We start from the raw sequence: 25,002 nt of genomic DNA, 5'->3' as shown, positions 1-25,002 counted from the left end.
CTGCCACTTACTTAAATTCCAAACAACTAAGTACTAAGTAGGTATATAGATTGAAATGTCAGACCAAAGTTGTTGCGAAAATATAATCGCTCATAGCCTGAGCAGTTACAGTACAACTCTCGTATACCTCCAAGAATCCACAATTCTGGGAGACCATTCAGAAAATCAATCCGTTTATCACATATAGTGATCTGATAATGTTGTGGAATTTCAGGAAAGAAAAGCCTGGTTGGGTATGGGATCATTTCAAGCAAACACCACCAATGTCAACATTCTCTGTTGCAGTCGTAGTTTCAAATTTTGCATCTATATCAGCAAATCAATCTAAGGGTAAGAAATTATAAAAAATTCATAAATTTTATCTAACAAGGTGATTAATTATGGGTTCCGCACCCCTTCAACTTAGTGACCCTGCTGAACAAGTAAAATATTATTATTCAAAATGACATCAGAAACAGATTTTTCCGAAAAGGTGAATCTACCTAAAAGGTAAATCTACCAAAATAGGTAGAACTGTGGGCTCACTAGTAATAACTAACACAAATAATTTCTTTCTGAAATGAGAAAATATTGTGACATGTTCTTCAATTTTGTCAAACAATATGCATTTAGCGATAGTGATGAGTATTGTGATTGTCTTTCCTGATTCGTTTCCATTATAATATTTATTATTCCTTCCTTCTCTAGTTATTCAATCAACACTCAACTAGCACTTCCTTCTTTTATTTATTATTTCAGTGTAATAGTTGCCGTTTCTATTCCTTTATGTCAATATCTTTCCATGCGACCAAAAATATTCAGAATTTTCGAAAAATCGAATAAAAAAAGAAGAATTGCGCATTTGATATGAAAAAGTAGGATCTCAGTCAGGCTTTCTGAAGCACACTGCATAGAGAAATTTGAATCCATTTTGTATCATGAAACATTTTTTTCCCTCACAGTGGCACAAAAAGTGGTTGATGGAAAAGGATATTATAATCACCTTGTATTTTATATCTTATACGAATTGAAGTACTGCAGCTCTTGATAGACCATTGAATTGAATTTCCAAATCATGAGTATCCATGCCTATATGTTAAAACAACAGGTATCCCTTAAAATAATTCGACCGAAGTTGATTAACGAAATATCCTTATATAAGGCAATATCGTTTAAAATATTAAAAGGTGCTCCATTATTTGCTAAGTAATGAAAAAGCCTATTCACGTATATTCCTCTTGAACGTTCTAGGGAATATCATAGAACGTTTCATAGATTATTTGTTAATGTATAATCTCTACATATTAAGCTTCACAGTTCTTCAACCACCGTGGTGATGGCTTTATTATTCCCTGGTTTTTGATAATGGCTTACATGAATACAGAGTGTGAATGAATAGTTGTAAAAAATATGAGTGGTATAATTCCTCATCAAAAATAGTGTGAGCAAACATTTTATGGGAATGAGAATTAGACAGTAAAAAAAAATTTTGTGATGTAATTGCAAGGCGTAGAAAGAGCCACCTTACATTTATTTCGCAAGCATTTTTTTCATTCATATTATTTAATTCAAAAATTTATATTTGATAGCTTGATTCATTTTGAATAAATAGGGCATCTTGTGATTTCTAGCTAAAAAGGGCGGTTTTTGAGAAGGAAATAATTTATCAAAAGATAGATTGGTAGGTAGCATGAGTCGTATGAGTTGGAATTATTATGATTATGACTTTAGTCTTGCGGCTTTCACACTCCCATCCAGAGAAACATTCACTTATCCCAGATATCAAACGGATTAAGCCCTTTCATTTATTTCAGTTTTCTGGGGTCTAGGAAAAAAATAAAAAATGGCTCTTCAGGTAACATTGGGCTCCTAAAATAAATTTTATATAAAAGACCCACACAATTGTTTTGGTAAAGAATCAACACGTAAATTTTTAGGAACCCAAAACTATTCATTACACCTTGTATATGTTGAGAATTCGATGACATAATACTTAAAAATTCAATATTTTTTTCAGACCTCGATATAAGAGTGTGGGCGAGGCCAGACTTTATGCCATCATTGTTGAATGTAACTGATAAAGTAGAAAAAATCATCAGAGTATTGGAAGATTTCTGGAAAATAAAATTTCCGCTTCCCAAACTGGACATTGTTGCCCTTCCGAATTTCCAAGTCAATCGACCCGCAGATAGTTGGGGGCTTCTTTCATACAAGTAAGAAATTTAAGCAAATACAGTTATGCAATTTTTCCTCATATTTGTGGTGAGTTTGGTAGTTACTTCCAAGTAGCGAAGTATTACTTGCAAAATTATGAAGAAAAAAACAGTTAGGTTAGGTTAGGTAAACTAATCTTGTTATGAGTAAAAATATGTTTGCCCATTCTGTTGGCGAGTTCGTCCCTCAAGAAGAAATAGTATGAGCACAAAATGATAAACAAAAATTATCAATTAGTTTTGAATTTTTAGAATGAATCCAGTAGTTTCGACCAATTTTTATAATTATATATTTTTTTTCTCCCTATATATAAACGAGTGTACCTATGTCGTAGCATAAAATTTGTCGAACAATGATAAGCGCAAGATTGAGTCAATGCTTGTTATGATTTGAAGATATTTTAGTTTGGGGTAAAAAGTAATAATATTCCAGAAACTTAAAAGCCTTCAAGCCTCATGAGAAACGCTTGTTATTCAATTAAAAATAGACTAGTAACAAATGTTATATCGTCGTTCGGTTTGCAGGGAGAGTGAGCTAACTAGCAAGGGTTCATGGAATCTGGCACATGAGATTAGCTATCAGTGGCTTGGAAATCTTGCTACTCCCTACTGGTGGAGTGATGCTCATATCAATACTGCTTTGGTCCGATTCCTTACAGCATATACCGTCCTCAAGGTAAAATTTTTTAAATTATATTTCACTTTCTCAAAGATTGTTGAATGCTTTTCGATATGGACAGCTATGTTTCATAGGTATTACAGTTGTAAAGACCATATCAACAGGTTAATTTTTCTCTTCGTCAAGCTCATTGAAAAATTCCAAGAAATTCTGCGATCCTCATTAGTTGAGAACAATAACATACTTCTTACACGAGAACACTCAAATCTCTTAATTTCTAACTGCGCCTGATATACGTATGATGACATCAAGCTGCAAATAATATGTGTCATATAGAGCTTCAGAGCAGCAAAAAGATTTTTTGTATCATAATACTCTTCTTGTTCACTTCCAATAATCATAAGCTTACCGGAAAAAGAAAAACTACTAACGCAGGATTGCGGATTAGAAGAGAATTTACAGTGACTTGTGTATTTGTATGTGAATAATAAATTCTACATCGAATGTGGAAAAATAAATAGGTCAAAAATAGTTACCAAATTTTTCGATTTAATATGAAATGAATGGCTCTTACAACCGCTAAAACCTAGGTCAGTATACACTTCCAATAATATGATCTGAAGAGAACTTCACCAGTGTAAGGAATTCGACATATGTACAAATTAGGGAATGTGGAAGAGCATCCTCGCTTATCTCCAAACTGTCCTATTCTTGCCATAATATTATATTCAGATAATTAACACTGATAAACAAAACTAAATCGTTGGAAAATATACTAAAATACCGAAATTTTTCATTGTCTGAAAGTTCAAAAAGAATCTTGTTCCAGATTGATAACGTGGATGCTGGTAATAATTGGCCAATGACAATGCTCTATTCTATTTATTATGAATTCAGCAAGAGATATCCCCATGGAAAGAGTACTGTAATCAAGCAAGATTCGACATCGGCAAAAATTGAGTTGGTATTCAGGATGTTGAATTACACTTTGGGCGAGCAAACTTTCAAAGAAGGATTGCAGAAATTCATGAAAGATAGGTAATTCTCTCTGCAGAATACTAATGTGAAATGTTTCTCTCGGTGATATTGTATCCATCAGATTTATCTGTAATATTTATGATAAAGGACAAAAAGGACCACCCGATCACAATGAACTCACGAAAAGGTATTTTCCACAGGGTATATTAGTTTACTTTGAACCTCATCAAATGAGATGATCACTCTGACCAGCTCTTTGTCCAATTCCCGAGTTAGTACGTCTTAAGACCGGAAATCAACCTATTCCTAACCCTCTAACTATGAAACAACGTAGAGGAGGCATTGAGTTATTTTTTCTTGTTATTCCCTACGTTCACAAGCAATACGATTAATATTTCGCTGTTATAAATATTGCAATGTAACTATTGTTATTGTATTGTATTATTCTTGCCTATTCCACTCATGTTTTGTACATCAAGGTGTGACAAGTAGAAAACTCAACAATATCACCACCTTAGAGCCTATAGCTAGATCAGAAATGGCGAAAGCGCTCACGTGACGCCAGGAGCATTCATACGCTTCTAATTCTTAACTAACTCAGTCATCTATACAGAGCGTAAATGAGTAGGTAGTTGCGAAAAAATTCGAAATTTTATTGCTCTTCTTCTTCTATTTGTTAGTTTATGTATCTGGTTGGCACCATCGCATTACAGATATATCCAGTCTCATACCAAATAGAGATTTAGCTTGTTATTCTATAGGGAATTTTGTTGTAATTGTAATGTTCTGTGTTTGAACGTTTGAGCATTCACAGAAAATAACGTTTATTCAGATGAAAATGGAATGTTTTAAATGTGTTATGTTTGAAGCTGGTAACTCTTGTACGAAATGAAGTAAGCAACGAGAATAAAAGTTTGCATACTGGAGATGAATGTATGTACAGGGTGGGCAAAATTCGTTGTCTACTGAAGGGATCTCGAGAACTATAGCAGCTAGAAGAAAACGGATGACACATTCTCGAGCTCTTTTTTGCTGACTATTCCAAATATGAAAACATATCCAGCCTAACGGTCATAGATTTTGAGTTATGAACGAAAATTGAGAAATTGTCATTTTCAATGAAGCTGAATAACTCGCTTATTTGAACTCGTATTCGAAATCTGTTGTTACATTCTACAGGCACTTCATTATGAGGAATTTGAATATGATATTGTTAAATTTTTTGATACATCAGTCATTTTCGAGATACGACAGGGATTTCTGATTTTTCAAATTTAAACTATAGTTGAAAGTTCTTTCATCTTGCAGCAATTTTTTTGCTGATTTCAAAAATGTATCACATGTCGCTTATTCAACAGTCGGTGATTTCTATCACAGAAAATTGAGTTCACATAGGATTATGTGGAGTTCACGAACCATAATGCATTTTTAACGGTCGCTACGGTTACGCCAGCCTACTGAAAATTCAACAGTGAATCGAAAAGCAGGAAAAAGTATTGAATTTTTTTTTATTATATTCATGTGAATAGCGACATATGGTACATTTTTGAAATCAGCACAAAAATTGTAGCAAGATGAAAGAACTTTCAACTATAGTTTACATTTGAAAAATCAGAAATCCTTGTAGTATCTCGAAAATGACTGGATCAAAAAATTTATTGATATCATATTAAATTCCTCATAAAAAGTGCCTGTAGAATGTAACAACTGATTTCGAATACGAGTTCAAATAAGAGAGTTATTCAGCTTCATTGACAATGACAATGACAATTTCTCAATTTTCGTTCATAACGCAAAATCTATGAACGTTAGGCTGGATCTGTTTTCAGTTTTGGATTAGTCAAGTAAAAAGACCTCGAGAATGTGTCGTCCGTTTTCTTCTAGCTGCTATGGTTCTCGAGATCCCTTCAGTAGACAACGAATTTTGCAACCCTGTACAAGTCAAATACTCACCGTGTATATAGAGTGAGTCTCTGACTTGTAAATGTATCATTTTTACCTTCATTCTATGTTCCGATACATTTAACATTTAACCATTTTGAGTTGTCACCCATGGAAATACGAAATTCCCTTCAGAATAACAACATGAACCTATGACACTACATATCTGTGAACAAACTAGAATTGAGCCAAAGGAATCAATTTTCCAAATGTCACAAATATTTTTCATTCTGGAATATTAAATATATGTCGAAAAATCACCTTGTATATTTGAATTCTAATTTTCGCTCTACCTAAATAACAAATCAAATATTTCGACTAAAATATAGAGAAAAAGGAAACTTTTTTTAACACCCTGTATACGAATGAGTCAGTCATATTGGATTTTTGAACTATTGTACTTACTACTCGAACTTTTTTTATACAGGCAATACAAAAACTTTTTCGGAGATGACATATGGAATGCATTAACAGAGCAGGCGAAAATTTGCAAGAAACTTGATGATGATGTTTCCGTTAATGATATCGCTGCATCTTGGATTACAAAAGACAGATTACCGGTTGTTGATGTTGCCAGGAATTACGATGGGAAGTCTGCAGTACTTAGACAGGTAAATTTGAAATAAATTTATTACTTCCATTAATCAAATTCTTTTTGTTACAATAGAAGTGATAGTCCGAGAGCTGGCAGGAAAAACAACTACCTCATAAGTTACCAAAGGTTTGTTTTGTCACTTTGGTTCATTTTAATAATGTTAACTTGAAACCGTCCGTCTGCCGTTCGTGAGTGGTCGCCTTATTGGATAAAAAAATTGAAAAGATGTGAAAAAATCGATTAGAACTTTCCAATTATTACCAAGATGAATGTTGTGTCAAAATGGTCTAGGATCTTAAATGAATTGAAATCGTAAGCGTCTGCCAACAGGAGTGGTCGCTATTTTGAAACAGACGCTGTCAAATACAGGGTGGTCCAGATCGTAACCCAGAAATTTTAACCACGTATTCTACATCAAAAATGAGCCCTAGTTTGACAGAAATGTTTCCTCTCCGAGATACGAGGTGTTGAAATTATAGAAAAAAAAAATGTTTTTTATTAATAACTTTCACACTGCTTGAAATATTTTTATGAAATTTGAGACATAGGTTTTGAGCGTCAAGGAGCATTTTTTGCATAATATCATTTCCTTTCTATTCTACCAGTGACGTCCGTACTGCAGCGAGCATCATTTTCAGATAAAAAAATGATACGCCACTGGTTTTCCCGACATTTGGCGATTTCTTCATGCAAGAGAATGTGTTTTATTTTTTTATCCGGAAACGGTGCCTCGTACAGCAAAAAGACAAGAGACCGAATTTGCTCCAAATTGAATAAGGATTTGAAAAGTAATTTTTATTGTCGGAAAAACCAGTGGCTTATCATTTTTTTATCTGAAAATATTCAGTCTCGCTGCAGTACGGACGTCACTGGTAGAATAGAAAGGAAATGATATTATGCAAAAAGTGCTCCTTGACGCTCAAAACCTATGTCTCAAATTTCATAGAAATATTTCAAGCAGTGTGAAAGTTATTAATAAAAAACATTTTTTTTTTCTATAATTTCCACACCGCGTATCTCGGAGAGGAAACATTTCTCGACATATGTTTATATGACAAACTAGGGCTTATTTTTGATGTAGAATACGTGGTTAAAATTTCTGGGTTACGATCTGGACCACCCTGTATTTAACAGCGTCTGTTTCGAAATAGCGACCACCCCTGTTGGCAGACGCTTACGATTTCAATTCAGTTAAGATCTTAGACCATTTTGACACAACATTCATCTTGGTAATAATTGGAAATTTCTAATCAATTTTTTCACATCTTTTCAATTTTTTTTATCCAATAAGGCGACCACTCACGAACGGCAGATGGACGGTCTCAAGTTAACATTATTAAAATGAACCAAAGTGCTAAACCAAACCTTTGGTAACTTTGAGGTAGTTGTTTTTGCTGCCAGCTCTCGGACTATGAGTAATTGTCTTCGTGACTCCTCTAGTCCACTCAACAAGTTTTCGATTTTCAGAAACTTTTCCTCAGAGAAAGACCCCACGATGTGCCAGACCAAGATAAGTTCGTCTGGTGGGTGCCTATTGTTCTTTTAACACAGAGTAATCTAGATTTCTCAGACTCAAAACCGAAGCTCTGGATGAAAATGGAGAAAGAAGTGAAAATGGATAATGTAGCTAATCCAGATGAGTTCATCATAATAAATCCAGAAGAAATTGGTAAGAACAAAATGTAAATATTTCGAAAGAAATCACTGACACATCTTTGGCATGCTTTTCATTTTATGCAAATTCTAGGTCCTTTCCCTGTCAACTATGACGAAAGGAATTGGAATATGTTGGCGCGGTTTCTACAGACTGACGGCAGAACGAAGATACCTGTCAACACAAGAGCGAAACTTATTCATGATGCATGGAATTTAGCATATGCTGGTGATCTTAGCTTTGCAACGGCGCTCAACATGACTTTGTTCCTGAAGAATGAAAGAGAGAGTCTAGCTTGGGATCCTGTTTTCACTTTTATAGATCACATTGGCAGACATATTGAAAGTCCTGGTATTCAAGAGAAATTTCAGGTAATAGTTCTGGCCTGTCGAACGTAGAGAGGCAGGAAATTGAAGGCTATGACTGACCCGAATGAAAAACGTTTTTTTTTAACATTTCGAAACTCATAATAAACAGGATATCTAAGTGTAACCTAAGGATTAGATTTTTATTCACAATCATTATAATCGGATGATTAATGGAAAATGTGGCTAGTTACGGTTCTAATCTTTTACATAGCAACACATTTCCCTCCGCTGGACGCAAAAGTAATTCTTCGTTCACTTAGCAACATTTTTCCCTCCGGCACAGAGCTTTTCGATGATCCTATGTCAGTCAAAATATTACGTTGTTTTTGTACGTTTGAAAGAAAATAATATCGACTAAAATATTGTTCAGGTGAAATATTACTAAAATATCGTTGGCTATTATATATTTTGTTTTCATATTACAAAATTCAGGGTGATTTCAGACCAATTAACCATCGGGCCATAGAGAACCATAAGAGGGAAAGAAATGGGCACTCAAATATCTCTTATGCCTAAATGTTTCTGTGAAACTTACTTACTCACTTTCGAAACTGTTGAATCGATTTTGATGATATTTAGCAAGTTTGAGACACTTAAAATAATACAAAAACGAAAATCGAGGAGAATACAGGATCGCACCAGATAATTAATGGATATTTTCAAATGACCCCTTACATTGGGGTAAGATCGTGCAGGCCATCTTCTAGGACCACCCCTATCCACCGGTTTGGGTAATCTGAACCGAAACAATTACTTACTTCTACTGGAAAACTCCCTTTTGGCTTTTTGAGTGTCTCAAAGACAATAAGCTTCCGAAATATCATCAGAATCGACTCGACAGTATAGGAACTATAGGGGTTTGAATATTCTAGGAGTTTCAGGAAACACACAGAATCTCAGAAATTCATAAACATAGGAGATGCTCGAATGCCCATTTCTGACAACTCATATATGGTCCTCTATCACCCCAATTGGTAGCAAAAAATGCACAAAATTTCAATTTTTGTAGGCTCTTGATTCAACTCATTGTTCGTATAAGTGTTATCCGTAGAAAATGTATTTCGAGATTGTTTTTCACATATTGGTAAATGAACTAAAGGGAAGAAACGAAGGATAAAATATAACTTACCAACCAAATAATGTATATGACAGACATAAGTAAGAAAACGAATAGTTCGCTTGTATTCTTCATAGTATGGAATTGAGTTTTGTCTCACTTAATAATAATGCATACATTTTCGCGACACCTTCCCAATACCACTAAACAACTAGTTTATCCAAAATATTAGCATCTGCATAAAATACACAATTTTCATTTTTATCATGTTTTATCGTGGTTTTATCGTGTATATGTGTGGGAGCATTTAAATCAGCTGTCTTCTCTGAATGGGTAATGTAACCACTCGAGAATGACTAATTTTCCTACTAGGTACTCGGTGAACAAAGGTACAACCACTTTCATGACGATAATTCCAAAAATTTTTTTGAACAAGTTTCGGATTACATGAAAACTAAACCTCCATCAGAAGTTTGGAAGGAAAATTAGGATCGGTGTTAGGATTCCATCGTTATTTGTCCACGAATATATTATTGTTGGGTGTTTGACCTAGGACAAAGGTGCGTTAACTATTTGCCATAGGTAATGAATTTCCGAAGTTTCAGCCAAAAATCGTCTGAAACAATTGTTTTTGACTCATTGATAACGAATCCATAGGCAAATTTAGTTCCGTCCGTCCGTTCTTTTGTCAATACTTCAATATCCGAAAATATAAAACTTACAACTTGAAATTTCCAGGAAGTTCAGAGTTTGTTGTAATACAAAACTTAAAATTGTTTATTACGAATGATCAAGTATTGGCAACATCGAGATAAAGAGGATTGAATTGATGATTGATGTGACCGATACTCAACTCTATATGAAACACTATGGGTGTTTCGCTATCACTAGTAGCTTCTAGAGAAGATCATCATATTCAGCTGCATATGAGCTTTGAGTCAATGATTATAATCTTTGCTTTGAGTATTTATACTCAATGGTATGAGCACGTAGTTTGCTAGTTGAGCGCAAGCCCAAGAATCCATACTTATTAAACGACTATCGCCCAGCTGAAGGAAAGTCCGTAAAAATTTGTTTCATTAAAATTTTAAACCTTCATCATTCCAATAAAAAATGACAGTTCAAATTTTAATGCGGCATCAAATCTTAATGTAGGTACATTTCTGCAACTGGGCCTGAATCAAAGGAAATCAAGGGGTAGTCTCCGTATTTTGCATCGATTCTATCAGATGAATGATTTTCACTCGAAATAATAGGACAGATTGTAAATATATCTACGGCTATTATCGATCGTTTTCAAAGATAGAAGATAGAAAAAAAGATAGGGAAGTAATTGTTATTGAAGATGAAGACTATTTGTCAAGGCGTGATTGGTCAATTGAAGATTCCAATAAATATAACAAAATACAAGATAAAATTGAATAGGTATATGATAGGTGAAAACTCTGATGATCTAGATACAGCAATATAAAAAGGGAAACTGCAATATTGGGGCCGATTCTTGTCATCGACAATATACATCATTACTTTATTTCAGGCTGTTTTGGCTCTGCCCGCCTCGGTATGATTTCTGTAGAACTTATTGTCATTGAGTACCTATATTTTGGTCAGTAATCAAATTTCATGAGAAAATGATAAAATTTCATGCATTGCCAGTGCCTTCGGTATCTCTAGATTGTGAACAAGTCTGTTCTAATCATGTTAAAGATTGTATAGAACTTTTAACAATTATTCCACTGATAATGAGTTGACACATGATTCATAGGTGAACAATTATAAGTACGAAATATGAGTTATGATTTCATATTTTGACCGATTTAACAATATTGAATGCATATACCTAATACATTGTTTATTGTTTAGAGATAACTCCAAGTTTCAGATCAAGAAGTCTTGTTTAAGAAGTTAAAATGATCGAGAGAATATTTTGATTTGAGATATTCTTTCAACTCATTTTACCATCTTATGAATCTGCGATCAATTTTTCATATATTCAAATTTCCAGTCTTACATCAGAAATCTCCTTACTCCACTATACAAGGACCTGGATGAGCCTTCTGATGATGAGAACGAGTCGAAAGCACATCTTCGATCCTCATGTGAAGTTTTCCTCTGTGGCGCTGGATACAAGCCCTGTATTGAAGAAGCCCAAGCCGCTTATAAGAAATGGATGGAAATGGACAACCCTGATGAAGGCAACCCGTAGGTGAACCCAATAACTTTTGACTACTATCACTCAAAGTATTAATATAAATAGCAATCGTCGAGAAAAAGTAGATGCTGTTCACGTTTTAGGTCTAATATGATCGAGTAAGAGCATCACATCTCATACCTCGACGAAAATTGAATGAATTGCCAAATTCACTAGAACGAAACCATGGTCATTGTTCAGCATCTGCTGCTCTCGAGGAAATGGTATTCCTGTTAATACTTTGAGTAATCGTAGTTTTATAGTTCGGTGTATATGGTTTAATTATCGGCGAGTGTTATGCATAAGGGGCTTGCAATTAATCTCATTTTCGTCGTGGTATGAGTTGTGTTGCTCTGACGAGATCAAATTAGAACAAAACCATGGTCAGGATTTATTCTTTCTCGACAAGATGGTATTTCTGTTAATATTTTAGTGATGGTAGTTGTTAGTCCGATTTAGATCGTAACATTTGTTGATTGTCGGCAGATTTTATTCATCTGAATTAATTTCGTTTATGATTCACCTGCTTTATTACTCATGAAGGCGTTAACTATTGATAATATTCTTATTGATTCAATAATAATGCAATTCAATAATAAATCAAAATAGCTCTTTATATAGGTATGACCAATGCATTAATTTTTTTCAGAATTGCTAACAAGTACCTCTGCCCAGTTTTCAAATGGGGAACTTGGGATGAATGGTACTTCGGTTTCCAGCGAGTACTGAAATTTCCAGCTGACAGAAAACAAAGTGAAAGGACCTACCTCTTGAAAACGTTGGCAGGATGTCCAAACGACCCTTCCACCATCGAAAAGTTCCTCAACTTCACAGTTTTAACTCAAGATGAACATTTTAAAGATAACGATCTCTATCTGATCTACAATATGTTGACCGGTAACCCAAAAGGATATTCAACACTCTTCGAATTCTTGAGGGAGAATTTTGATAAGATCAAGAAGAGGTAAGAGATTATACTATATTACATTATAAATTATATATAATTATGTCCATGAGACCAACGAAACCAGATTTTAATAAGTGTCTCATAATGGTCTTTTCGTCTCGTCTCGAGTCATGTGCTAGGGTCTCATAAAAGTGTCGTCTATTTGGGAACAGAATATTTATTATGACACAGAAGCTATAAATATTTTTATGGTTCATTTTTCCGATAAACCTTCGAAAAGAATAAGTTGGAACCTGTATATACAAATATACATTTCAAATAGATGCTAACTTTACGAACTAATTTTACTTACACAATGCAACTTTTACTTTGCAGATTCGAAGCCAAACCTCATCTGTGGAACAGCCTTGTAACTTCAGCAACGACAGTCTTCAAGACCCAAGAAGGTATGGATAAAATTTCTAAATTGTATGAAGAAAGGAAAGGTGATTTTGGAACAGCTGACTTCGTGATAGAAAAAGCTATGAAGGACATCAAAGAGGAAGTTGCTTGGAGTAATGATAATTTACCCGTTATCGAAAACTGGCTGGATAATTATCTGAAAGAAACTAAAGCTAAGTCCGTCAAGTGATCATCTCCCTCTGATTCTTACAATTTTGCGATTGAGTCAAGCATTGTACTATCTTAAATAAAAGCTATTAAATATAAGAAATCATGTAAATAGGAAATGACAAAATAAATTACCTTAGAAAAAGTATTGGTTATTTGTACCCCAACATGTTGCTGTTATAACATAATTAAACTATATCAATCTTAATATATACAGGGTGTGATTCATGATCATGTCCACTGTACCTTTGTGATTTCTGGACCTATTCTAGATTCACAAAAAGATTTTGGAATCGTTTTCAAGAAAAATTTCATACAATTCTACAAAAATAAAAGATTCCCAAAAAAATAATTAAAGAGCAGTAGTAGCATATATGTATAGCCATAGAAAGGGCCGGCAAAACGGCCACCCGGCCGGGGCGGCAAATTCTAGGGTGGCAAATCAGTACAGTGGCAAATCAGTACAGTACAAAGCAGTACAAATTTTTTGACACTAAAATTATTATTCTTCTCCAAAATCCGAAAAACGTCTGTTATTTAAGTGAAATCGAAAAGACGCCAAGATTATTGGGCTTCTATTTGAGCTTGGTCAATCAAACAATTCATATTTGTTGCTACTTAATGAAGTACCGAATAAAAATGCTCTTCAGCCAGAAACAAGGGGAATACCGCCAGATGGAAAAAATTGAAAGATGCCTCATTCTGCTCATAAATGAGTATCCCAGTGAGTGAGCCTGTGAAATGTGTGGCCACTTATACTGACTCTTTTTTTAGGAGTTTTGTCTCATTAAGCTAGTCGGTCTCTTTGATAAACGTCATCGACTCTTTAGTTTTTGAGACGACTTCTATAGGCGCGTACTCACTGGCGAGCAGCAACAGCAACCGACCATAAAAATCCCATAAAATTTGACGACCTTCCTCGTTCGTCGCAGACTTCTAAGCGATCCGAGAGTTGTCAGTCTTCGCCACTCTCAAAGAAAAGTAAAACTGTGCTTCGCAACGAAGAACGGGACGTACTCACTAGTGCAACATGCAACGTCGTTAAATTTTATGGCCGTTGCTGTTGCTGCTCGCCAGTGATTACGCGCCTGAAGATATTACAGAAATGACTCTCTTCTCTGTTCAGTTGATTGTTTGATTTACTATGAATAGATTACCAAGAAAATCTCAAGTATTTACCGAGCCCTCTAAGCATTTATTGCTATAATGTTTTATTTTTTATGACTTTTCCATTGAATGGTTCTTCCTTGAAGAATAAAGGATTTCTTAGGTAAGAGATTATGGGCGATGATGTTTTTGATTTCAATACAATCTAGTCAGTCTCCAAACATTGAATTTTTTGTAAAGTTGATTAAACAACCTAAATTTAAAAAAAAATTGTAATAGTTCCTGTAATCTGTTTATGTAGATATCGATATAAGTTTGTTCTAGCCACATAGTCATCCATGTATTGATGTTTTTTTGATTTCTTTTATCATTGTAGCCTGAGGAGCGAAATATAACGCCGAAACGTCGCTCTAGGAATCCAAAGTGTTTTCATCCAGTTCCTTAAACCGAGAAGTTATCAATTACTAAATGATTTTTATTTTCATTTTGTCAATTACATTTACAATTTAGAAAGTTTTGAAGAAATTTTTGGGACGGGTTTGAAATACTCTAGAAACAAAAACTATTGAAAAAACTTTTCATAATATAAGGTATATCGTGTTTATAAGTAATGAGGGTTTATCTAATTGGTACATATTTCTTTGTCTTTGGAGTAAAGAATTTCAAAATGAATCATATTGATGGTGAGTTTCATAATGCCATAATATTCTTCAAAACCCGTGTTATAGAATTAAACGTCGCATGAATTTTTTATTGATTGTCTCACAAACATTTGGTTAAAAATTGTTGAAGTAGTTAAAATTGTAAAGATACCTACCTAATCGAAATTGGAGGCTGATTATTCAACGTTCTTGATTCACTTGTTAATAGCCATTGTGCAGATATTTTTATTGTATTCCGGCGTAGTAGAAATACAGAGTGAGCCTTTGAAAAATAAAGAGCGATTCTGTAGGTCGACAAAACCGAATTATATTAAAACGCTCTTCGATTTTTGATTGCAGGGGATAACATCTGAGATCAAATTCAAAACCACATCGCTTCAACCCTGAGTGTTATAACCTCAACCCCTATATTTCGAATAGTCTAGGGAAGATTGGAAAAGTGATACCTAATTCGAAAGGCCTTTCTATTTTGTGCTCTGCATAATTTTTCTCATTCAAGCCATTCATTTTCGAAATATTCACATGAATCATTGATTTTCCCTTCAAACGTGCTTTGTAAGTCAATCGAATTTTTACTCATTTATACTACAATTTCGCACCTGTTATTTTCGAAAAATAGAGGAATTATTTAAATTTTTACTGCCAATTAATAAACTATTTTTGCATTAATTGTTATTGTTGATAAAAGAAACAAAACAGTTATATTTTTATGTCTAGTGTAGTTAACGCTTATCGTCGACACCATAGAATGAAATAGTAAAAATTTGATTGATTCACATAGCATATTCAATTAAATAAATGACCAATTTCGTACAGAATTCTAACTTGAATATCTCAAAAACGAACTCAGAATAGAAATGCCTTTCAAATTAGGTATCATTCACTCCATCTCCCCTATTCAAAACATAGGAGTTGGGGTTGTAACACTAAGGGTTGAAGCGATACGGTTTTGAAAAATTCAGTTCTGCTGAGGAAGAGATGATTATTATCTGTGATGATATGATACGACGCTCTCTGTAAATACCTACTGTATAGATGAAATTTATTTATATGAAGTTGATGAAAACTGCCAGACCTATCACAACTAATGGAACAACCAATCATTATCTCAGATAATATCCACCTATAGATATTAGCGACTTCATCATCAGCATATATTTTGCAGTGGCCTAGATGAGGTTAGTCTAGCTATTGACTTTTGTTTTGATAAAGTGAGATTTTGCAATGATGGTTTCATTTGAAATTTTCGATTTTGCCACTAAATTTGTTCAGAAAAAATGATGCTTCTCTATTTGCACCTATTTATACAACAATTTATAATTTTGTTCATCTTGCTGATGTTATACTCTCGACAAACGTCGTTTTTCCGGTTGATATATCAAGATTATTTTTTCATTGAAGACGTATCATCTGAAGGGGTGTTACCCCTTGAAAACTACTCTTTGTGAATCCGAATACTCACTGAAGCAAATTCGAATAAATAATGAGGTGAGTTAAACGCCGATGGTAAAATAATGTTTTGAATACACTATGCTACCCCTTTCGTGAATTATGTTAGAGAAATCGATTATTGTAAGGCCTTTTTCAAGGGTTTTTAGCACCCTTAAGGAACAGTTTCGAACAAAGACCACTTATTCCTGGGAATACTATTCGCCATTTCCTATTCGCCTTGTATAACTGACCTGATAATGTTTTGGCACCTTTTATCAGAAATATTCATCCTGAATCCTTGACCCACTTTTCATTGAATGAGGCAAATTATAACATGAGCTCATCCTCAATCGGATCAAGAAATTTTCTTATCCGTTCCAAAGTTTTTTCGTAATATTATCTGTGAGTCGTTATTGTAATCTTGGAGATTCAAAAACATCATCGTTAATGTTGTTAAAACTACATCGTTTAACTGAACTGATTCCATTCTTCGGAGAAATTTTCTCATATCTACAAAAAAATTTTGACGTCGTCCAACGAAACGAGTGGTATAGCTTCATCGTCAACTAGCCATCGCCTCTACTTTACGCTAATTTTAAAACTGCCAATTTGGCTGTTGTTATAATTACCACAGTTACATAATCCATTACTTACGGCCAAAGTTTAATCGTGTTCGAATCCAAGGTTGGAGAAATGGTTAAATGGAACGTCCACATATAGTTCCTTACTTGATAACATTTAACTGACAAAAAAATCACAATGGAATTATGCAACAGTCGTTTATTATGGAAATATGCCAATAAACTCATAACAAAAGTATGAGCTCTATTCATAATTATATGGAAGAGAAATAAGTGGGTAATTCTTATAATTTCATATTTTCTAGCCCCAAAATGAGTTTTAATAATTTTAAGTAGCCAAATTAGGTCTTGTTTTCATTTAATATTCCCTGATTTCATGAAGAACTGTGTTGAATGTTTATACGGAATGCTAAAATGAAAATAAGGAACTCAAACTCTTCATGGAATACCTCCATTTAAATTTCCATGTCTCATCTGAATCTTCAACAGGTAGAGTGAAAATTTCAGTATACAGAGTGAGGCAGTGGATAAAAAAATGTGTTCAATATAATGAATGTTTCACATACTCTCATTTATAGTGGAATCAATGAAAAAGCTCGTGGAATGTTCCTGCTGAAAACAACTATATCCAATTTTTCGATGCAAGTGCTAATACTGTGTTCTTCATTTTCTCCCTGTGGTCATCTCCTATCAGATCTTCTCTTGTCCAGTCAGTTAACTCAAAATGGTCGAGGGTATTGGTAACTTTTCCTCTCTGAGAATAAATGATTTTCAGCATTATCAAAACGTGGTACACCTCATCTGGAGCCACTGCGTTCAACTCCTTATTGAAGTTATCCCAAGAATATGGCTCCATATCGATTTTGAAATATTTCAACGTATCGATGAAAGAGGCATAATATATTTTGATGAAATAATCTATATTTTCTTCTAAAATTGCGTTTTGTACACTCGTGAAGAGGAAAAAAATCAAATCTCTGATTGGTGAACTATAATTTGTCAACTGGAAGTCTAGTATTTTACTTTTGGTTGTTACACCATTAGAGTCTCTGAGGACCATAATATTCGATGTCCATATATCGCAATGGGATATGGTCCCGTAGTGCTTGCTCGGTGCTGGTCGTATAATATACGGGTTTGCAGCAAAATGATCTACAACTTTCTGCATTCTGTCCCAATAGGGTTTTAGCTCTTCACTCTGCATCGCAGCTTTCATTATGGAATTGTGGAACACGTCAATCACCTCTGGACCAAGTTGTTCGGGTCCTCTATGCTGAACCAATCCAGGCATCACTTTCTCCTCGAAGACTTCTGGCCTCAGTATCCTCAAGGCAATTGGTACAGCGTGAAATCTGGCTAAGTCTTGTAATACTACTGTAGCACCTTGCAAATCGAAACCGACAATTCTGTCCATAGTATTGTAACCTTGCTCTCTTAAATTCTCGAACAGGAGAACCGCATTACTATCAACGATATCATCGTTTCCGTGTAAATTGAAGCGCGAGCCAAAACATTCCGGAAAACAGGTGAGCAACTTTTCCTCGGGAAAATTGAATTCTTTCTGAAACTCAATGAGGGTCGGTATGGTGACGGTGTATGCGAAACTTTCCTTTTTAAACGTAACTTGAACGTCAAAGGCTTTCTGAAGGAGTTCACTCACTGGTATTTGTTTCGCCACCAAGTTCAAAGTTTTTTGCACGCCGTTAATTTTAACGACCATGTCCAGTTTTAGGATGATACTCCCGTAATGTTCTCCGGGTCCCGTCAGGATTTTCGCATTTTTCTCCAGGATTTCCACATTGCTTTTGAAATGTTTCGAGAGAAGCTCGGATACTTTGACTAACTCGAATTTCGTCATTTTATGTGGCACAGTTGTGTTTATTTTCGATCAGCTAAAATTATCTCGCATCGATTGTACTCACGAAAACACTGCCGAAACTATTCACTTTATGACGCTTTGCCAGCGCGAGCCGTTCGAATGAGTACCATGTGATTTCGCTAGTGGGGTATCCGAATTGCAGTTGGAGCTTATCTTTCAATTGGTATTGAATTGGATGATTATCAATTTGAATTGAATAATAGAAGCCGGAACAGTAAAGGGTTCAACTTAGGAGTAAATTGTGGTCAAGACGATAATTAAACGTTCTACGTTCTCTTCCCAACTATGAGGAATACTCGACCTGAGACTATTTTTAGTCGGACTTGAATTCATACTATGAATGAAATAAAATGGAAATCCCATGAACTTTTGCAGGAATTTTCCTTTTGCTAATTATTTCTTCTATCAGGTGTTTCAGGATATGGGAGTTTCATATGAATTCTTTCTTAAAAACTGATTGGACTCATCTTCTTCTTTGACATTTTCAGTCTTAATAATTTGAAGAAAACATTTTGAAACAATTTCCATCTTCCATTTATGCATAAGACCTCTCAATAATAGCACTGTTTAAGGTACACGAAATTAGCTGTTAATGAACCCTTTTATTGGTTAATTTCCTATTAATGCATTATTGTCATGGGTAATCGAACATAGAAGTATCCAGCAGCTTCCCAAATAATTATTTTATTTGTATGTCGCATTGATTTTCGTAGTACCTAGCGGGTGAATTGAGAAGAGATGAATTGTGGAGGTTGCGAAAAAATTATGATGGTTAGAGAGTAATCAATATATATGTACTACAACTACAGCTTCCACCAGTTCCACACATTCTTTCAGATATTATAGGGAGTGATATCAATGTGATTTACTCAAAATGTCACAACTCGGATATGTTCTCTATGGAACATATTTTCGATCGTTCGCATAAATATCAACATTCCGATATGAACATTAAAAATTTATAAGGTGTCAAATTTGACTAGGTATCGATAGAAAATTTTTGCAATCAAGAATTGACATTCAATTCAAAATGTGGTCGACGGAAAAATCTTTTAATCAACTCGTTTATTAATTGAACGATTAATGATCTCGAACATTAACGTGCTCGCTTGGCTCGCACGTTAAAATATCTCAATCATTAATCGCTTTCATTAATAACCTAGTTGATTAAATAACTATTTCGATTCATGAACCATCATCCCCACCACCACACCCCTGACCGTAACTATTGGAAATTCCTTCTCCTTACCACGTTTTTCCTCAACTACTGCAGTGACTTTCTTGTGGAATGTATGGATAGTGTCCCAAACAACTCTTCACAAACCTTTTAGGGCTTTCACTCCCAATCTCTGAAACAAAATCAATTAAAAATGAAATCAACGATTTGCTCCTGCGTAAATTCTTGCACTAATTTGTCAGGAGCAAATTAACTAGAAAAAATTGTTGCCTGACAATGAACTCAAAATAAATAACGGTAATTTCAAAATTAAATGAATCAACGTTTCTGTGCAGTCTCTGTTTCTGTGTGTTGACAATTAATGTCAGACAAAAAGCGACAATTCCAGAAGATTTTCAAAAGTAGATTTTTTCGTCTGATGAAGGAGTCTGATATAGACTCCGAAACGTTACGAAGAATTATAATTTCAACGTTATTTATTTTGAGTTCATTGTCAGGCAACAATTTTTTCTAGTTAATTTGCTCCTGACAAATTAGTGCAAGCATTTACGCAGGAGCAAATCGTTGATTTCATTTTTAATTGATTTTGTTTCAGAGATTGGGAGTGAAAGCCCTAAAAGGTTTGTGAAGAGATGCAAAATCCTCCCAAAATAAATTTCAATCGATATCCCAAACAACTGTTTTCATTTTACTAGAGGTCTACTGTATCTTCTTTATTGCTATCACCAAGCTTTGGGCAAATAACTTTGCCTTCTTCAGGGCTCCCAAATTGAATTTAGTTGAGGACAGATGTCCTGCGAAAAAAAATAAAATGCACACTTACTGCAATTATGAGGTTGACATTATCGAGGAAATAAAATCATGGTTTTCAGAAATCAATCATTGTTGAAGTGCCTACCTACTCCATTTAGGATTCTCGTTTATTCACACGTTTCATATTTCGAAGAAGTTTCATTGAATTTCCACATTGGTCGATTTCTTAGAACGATTATTGTAATTTTATTTCCTGACAATGGCAATGTCAATATCATAATTGCAGTAGGTGTTGAGTATTCTTTTCTTATAGAGCATATTATGTCATGTCCTCACCTAATATTCATTTTAGAGCCCTGTAGAAAGCACACTTGTTCGCCGAAAGTTTGGTGATAGCAACAAAGAAAAAACAGTAAACATCTTATTTTTCTTGACCGAATAGCCGATACACATATACTAGAGGACGGTCGATTAAACTGCTAACGTAGTAGTAGGTTCATGGGACTGTAGCCCCAATAAATTTCTTGCCTTCTTTGTGGTCTTCATCTGGAGTCTATTACCTCCTATTCCACAACCGTATCAATTCAGCATCACGAGCATTCTGGAAGCTAAAGGACAGAGTGTTTCAAAATCACGACCTCAATCTGAAGACCAATACAGCTGTTTACAAAGCAGCGGTCCTCCCAACGCTTCTTTACCTAAGCGAAAGCTGGACTCCCTACAGGCTCCAAATAAAACAGCTTGAACAAAGGCAACAACGTCATCTAAGACAAGTAATGCACATCAGATGGTTCCACAAAGTTTCGAATGCAGAAGTCTTGCAACGCGCGAGTTTGTATAACAATTGAGACTCAAGTAACGACGGCACGACTCAGATGGAGCGGCCACATTCTGAGGATGCTAGACACAAGACTCTCCAAAATAGCTTTGTATGGCGAATTCACAGAGGGAGCCCGGAAACCAGGAGGCCAGTACAAGCGGTTCAAGGATATACTACATCAATCCCTAAAATCAGTTAATGCCAACCATAACTGGGAACAACTAGCGTTAGACAGGTCACAGTAGAGGTCTTTGGTACACACTTATAAAGGAGACTCAAAAAGGATACAGCGGCGGCCAGATCTGGTTGGTGACTATCCATGCCCGGAGTGTGGAAGGATCTGTAGATCACGGTTGGGTCTCCTCAGTCACAGGAGGGGACACAGTCGCAATTAGCCCTAAGAAATTATAAGTCTTTTCCGCACCGTTTTTTTTTGTTTTTTGTTGTCTTTTTGCAGATTCATTCCCGGTAACGGGATACAGGAATGATGATGAATTACCTGCTCACTCTTGGAAATGAGAAAGATCTGTTATTTAGATTCAACCTTTCTTTCTTGAGATAGGATATAGATGTGCAAAGCCAATTTTTATCAATATACATCATACAATTGTTGTGGACGTTTATTTTCCAGGTCACAGAGAATATTTTTGCAGCCATCAGTATATTTGTTTTTCCTTCCCACCCTCCGGGCCATGTTGTCGTACACATTAGTCAACTTCATCGAACTGGTTCAGGACACCCAAAAACATCCATGTCCACGGCGGGATTCGAACCCGCCACCTCCAGCCGTCAGTATTAGGTACATAAGATGATAAAATTGAGATTGGGAAAATGTGAAAATATTTAGGTCAAGAATTCGTTCGTTATCAGATGATAAGGAACATGAATCCATTTTGGTTGTTCCGGAAATTTTGAAAACAGAAATAGGTCAGAGATCGTCATGGTCATTGATTTCGATATTCGAGTGCTAATAAATCCATAGTACCATTGAATATTATAATATTTATTCAATTAGATTACTCAAGAAATATTTAAAAAAAATAGTAGAGATAAATATCTCCATCAGAAGTTTTAATCTTCCGTTGATGTAATGTAGATATTTTTTCTTGTGTTGTGAAAACATTCTCCCAAAAGCAAAAATTCAATTAATTAAAAGAAAAAAATTTTTCTTTAAATTGAAATAACAATCTACTGAAGAGGATCACAGTGAAAATGTCCAATCTATAAAAAAAAAGCGTTCAAATAAAGGTAAGTACACAAAATAGAAGGTTGAAAAGAAAAATCCTGAGTTAGGAATTGTTGTGAAAAAAGAGAAAAAAGCGAAAACTTCCATAAAGGTATGATTCAGTTATATCTCTTCGTGAGCTTCTCATATCTATCTCGTAAGTGTTTCCAACCTCGTTTTAACTGTTCGTTCTGCACGTTGTCAATCCATCATCACGTGAAAATGCACTTCACATACTATTATCCCAACGAAAAACAGAGTATTGTCTGTTCAACATTTTAGAAAGTTCGATAGTTTTGCATACACAGTTCACATCTTCAACAAATCTTTACTCTCTATTCAAATCTAATGTAATACAAGAAAGTCTAACGCCCAACGACGAACGTTGAACATTCCAACTGTGCAGTAACTTTATATCAAATAGGGCACTTTTGAATTGCAGAATTATTGATACTTAAACTGTATATCAAATAATATATTTTAAAATGCGAAATTATCGATACAGACACTATACAGGGTGGGCAAAATTGGTGATACCTGAAGTACAACTTTTTCAACCAAACTAGAATGAGGAAAATGCATGCCACTTTACGATTGTTTTTTTTCGAGAAAATAATAATGCCATCAACTGCATTCCACTTCTTCTTTTCGAGTTATGGGTCAAAATTAAAATTTCAACTTTCGTCATTACCTCCGTTTCTGGACACTTTTTTGATATCAATCCAGTGGCGAACTATGATTTTTTCCAACAGCTATAATTGTTGAGCTAAGTTGTGTTTTTTCTTATGAAAACAATAGTTTGAAATGACTGCATGAGAAATACTGAGAGCGATGTATGATTCATTTCTGAAACGGTAAGAAAATGGAGGATTTTCTTAGTCCTTTTAAACTAATGTTTCGCTAAGAAAAAACACAACTTTATGTTATAGCTCAGCAAATAAACCTGTAAAAAAAAATCATAGTACGCCACTGGATTGTCATCAAAAAAGTGTCTGTATAATGTTTTCATTTCAACATCCTAGCACAAACAGGAACGGAGATAATGACCAAAGTTGAAATCGCCCAAATTTAAATTTGGGCCTATAAGGCCCGGCGCAAATAGAAACGCAGGTTGGTGAGGTGACGCAGGGTGACGCAGATTTTTCCTGCGATGCACGTACTATCTGACAAGTCACTGTCATGCTTTATTTGCGCGGTCTTGGTATTTCCAAAAACTCACGCTGCGTCACCTCACTAACCTGCGTTTCTATTTGCGCCGGGCCTGATAGTTGAGTTATATAACTCAAAAACAGAAGAAGATGAAGGAATGCAGTTGATGCCATTATTAGTTTCTCAAAAAAAAAAAGACGACATGAATGGCATATTCATTTTCCTCTATCTCGTTTGGTTAAAAATTTGTAGTTCAGGTATCACCAATTTTGCCCAGCTTGTACAGTAGGCACAGTACCTTTATATCAAATACTGCATTATCAAAATGCAGAATTATCAATACAGAAAGTGTGCAGTAAGTGTTTATCATAAATGTATTGCATTTTTTCAATGCAAAATTATCTTAACAAAAACTGTGCAGTAACTGTAGATATACCTAATACTGCAGTTTGCAGTTCAGTACAACAATTTCTTCGCTGCATTAAGGTCGGACTCGTTTTTCAGTATCTGTACAGTTGCTGTACGTTGTGTTTCAACGCCACAGAATTCATATTTCAAGAGGAAAGACGATGGAAACATTCGAGGGACGTCCTGCGCGCACTTTCTGAATACTACTTTTGAGTTATGCTGTCACTGAGTGGAACGGCATTCAATATTTGAAGGCAATCCTTCTGCTAAATGTGAAAATAATGAATTTTTATCCAGGAAATTTTTTATAGCGCTTGCTTTCTTAACTCTACATGACTGTATATTTGTTAAAGCGAATCATACTAAATGTTTGAATCCTTTTAACAAAATTTTCCACGATTTACAACGATACCAAAAAACCAACTAGAAATAAGCACATGGATGAGCCAGTTTTCATTATCCTACTTACTGAAATTCATTTCAATTCGAGGTCGTAGCAATAAGGAAATTTCGAATTTATCACTACATTTTCCACAGGATGCTACACAATATTTTTTGCATTATTCCACTGATAACGGTATCGTTCAATAATGCTGAACGTCATGCAAATTCTTTCATATTCGAGTTACCATAATTAAAATAATCGACTAAAAAAGCGTCAAGGCTGTCTTTTCTAATTTGCCTAGTAATCTCTTCGAT

General features: G+C 34.8%; 3 protein-coding genes across 3 annotated transcripts in view; 1 reads left to right on the top strand and 2 right to left on the bottom strand.

The window, feature by feature from the left end:
• The window catches only part of LOC123316063 (adhesion G-protein coupled receptor G6-like), a 29,278-nt gene extending 19,513 nt beyond the window's left edge, over positions 1-9,765 (bottom strand). The window contains exon 1 of the mRNA XM_044901990.1: positions 9,477-9,765. Coding sequence (XP_044757925.1) covers positions 9,477-9,539 — 63 coding nt within the window. The 5' untranslated portion in view covers positions 9,540-9,765. The remainder of the gene's footprint in view (positions 1-9,476) is intronic.
• LOC123316064 (aminopeptidase N) overlaps positions 1-13,256 on the top strand; it is a 33,716-nt gene extending 20,460 nt beyond the window's left edge. The window contains exons 5-14 of the mRNA XM_044901991.1: positions 215-330; positions 1,997-2,192; positions 2,718-2,868; positions 3,641-3,849; positions 6,158-6,341; positions 7,793-7,994; positions 8,073-8,350; positions 11,410-11,606; positions 12,245-12,559; positions 12,878-13,256. Of these exons, the coding sequence (XP_044757926.1) occupies positions 215-330; positions 1,997-2,192; positions 2,718-2,868; positions 3,641-3,849; positions 6,158-6,341; positions 7,793-7,994; positions 8,073-8,350; positions 11,410-11,606; positions 12,245-12,559; positions 12,878-13,133 (2,104 nt within the window). The 3' untranslated portion in view covers positions 13,134-13,256. The remainder of the gene's footprint in view (positions 1-214; positions 331-1,996; positions 2,193-2,717; positions 2,869-3,640; positions 3,850-6,157; positions 6,342-7,792; positions 7,995-8,072; positions 8,351-11,409; positions 11,607-12,244; positions 12,560-12,877) is intronic.
• Positions 13,257-17,076: 3,820 nt separating this feature from the next.
• Positions 17,077-18,883, bottom strand: LOC123316065. The gene has a single exon (XM_044901992.1). The coding sequence runs from the start codon at positions 18,748-18,750 to the stop codon at positions 17,515-17,517; it is 1,236 nt and encodes a 411-aa protein (XP_044757927.1). The 5' UTR covers positions 18,751-18,883; the 3' UTR covers positions 17,077-17,514.
• Positions 18,884-25,002: the final 6,119 nt, after the last annotated feature.

Source organism: Coccinella septempunctata, chromosome 6 (assembly GCF_907165205.1).
Source record: "Coccinella septempunctata chromosome 6, icCocSept1.1, whole genome shotgun sequence".
Taxonomy (NCBI): domain Eukaryota; kingdom Metazoa; phylum Arthropoda; class Insecta; order Coleoptera; family Coccinellidae; genus Coccinella; species Coccinella septempunctata.
Note: the sequence above shows the minus strand (reverse complement) of the source record. Positions and strands in the feature narration are given on the sequence as shown.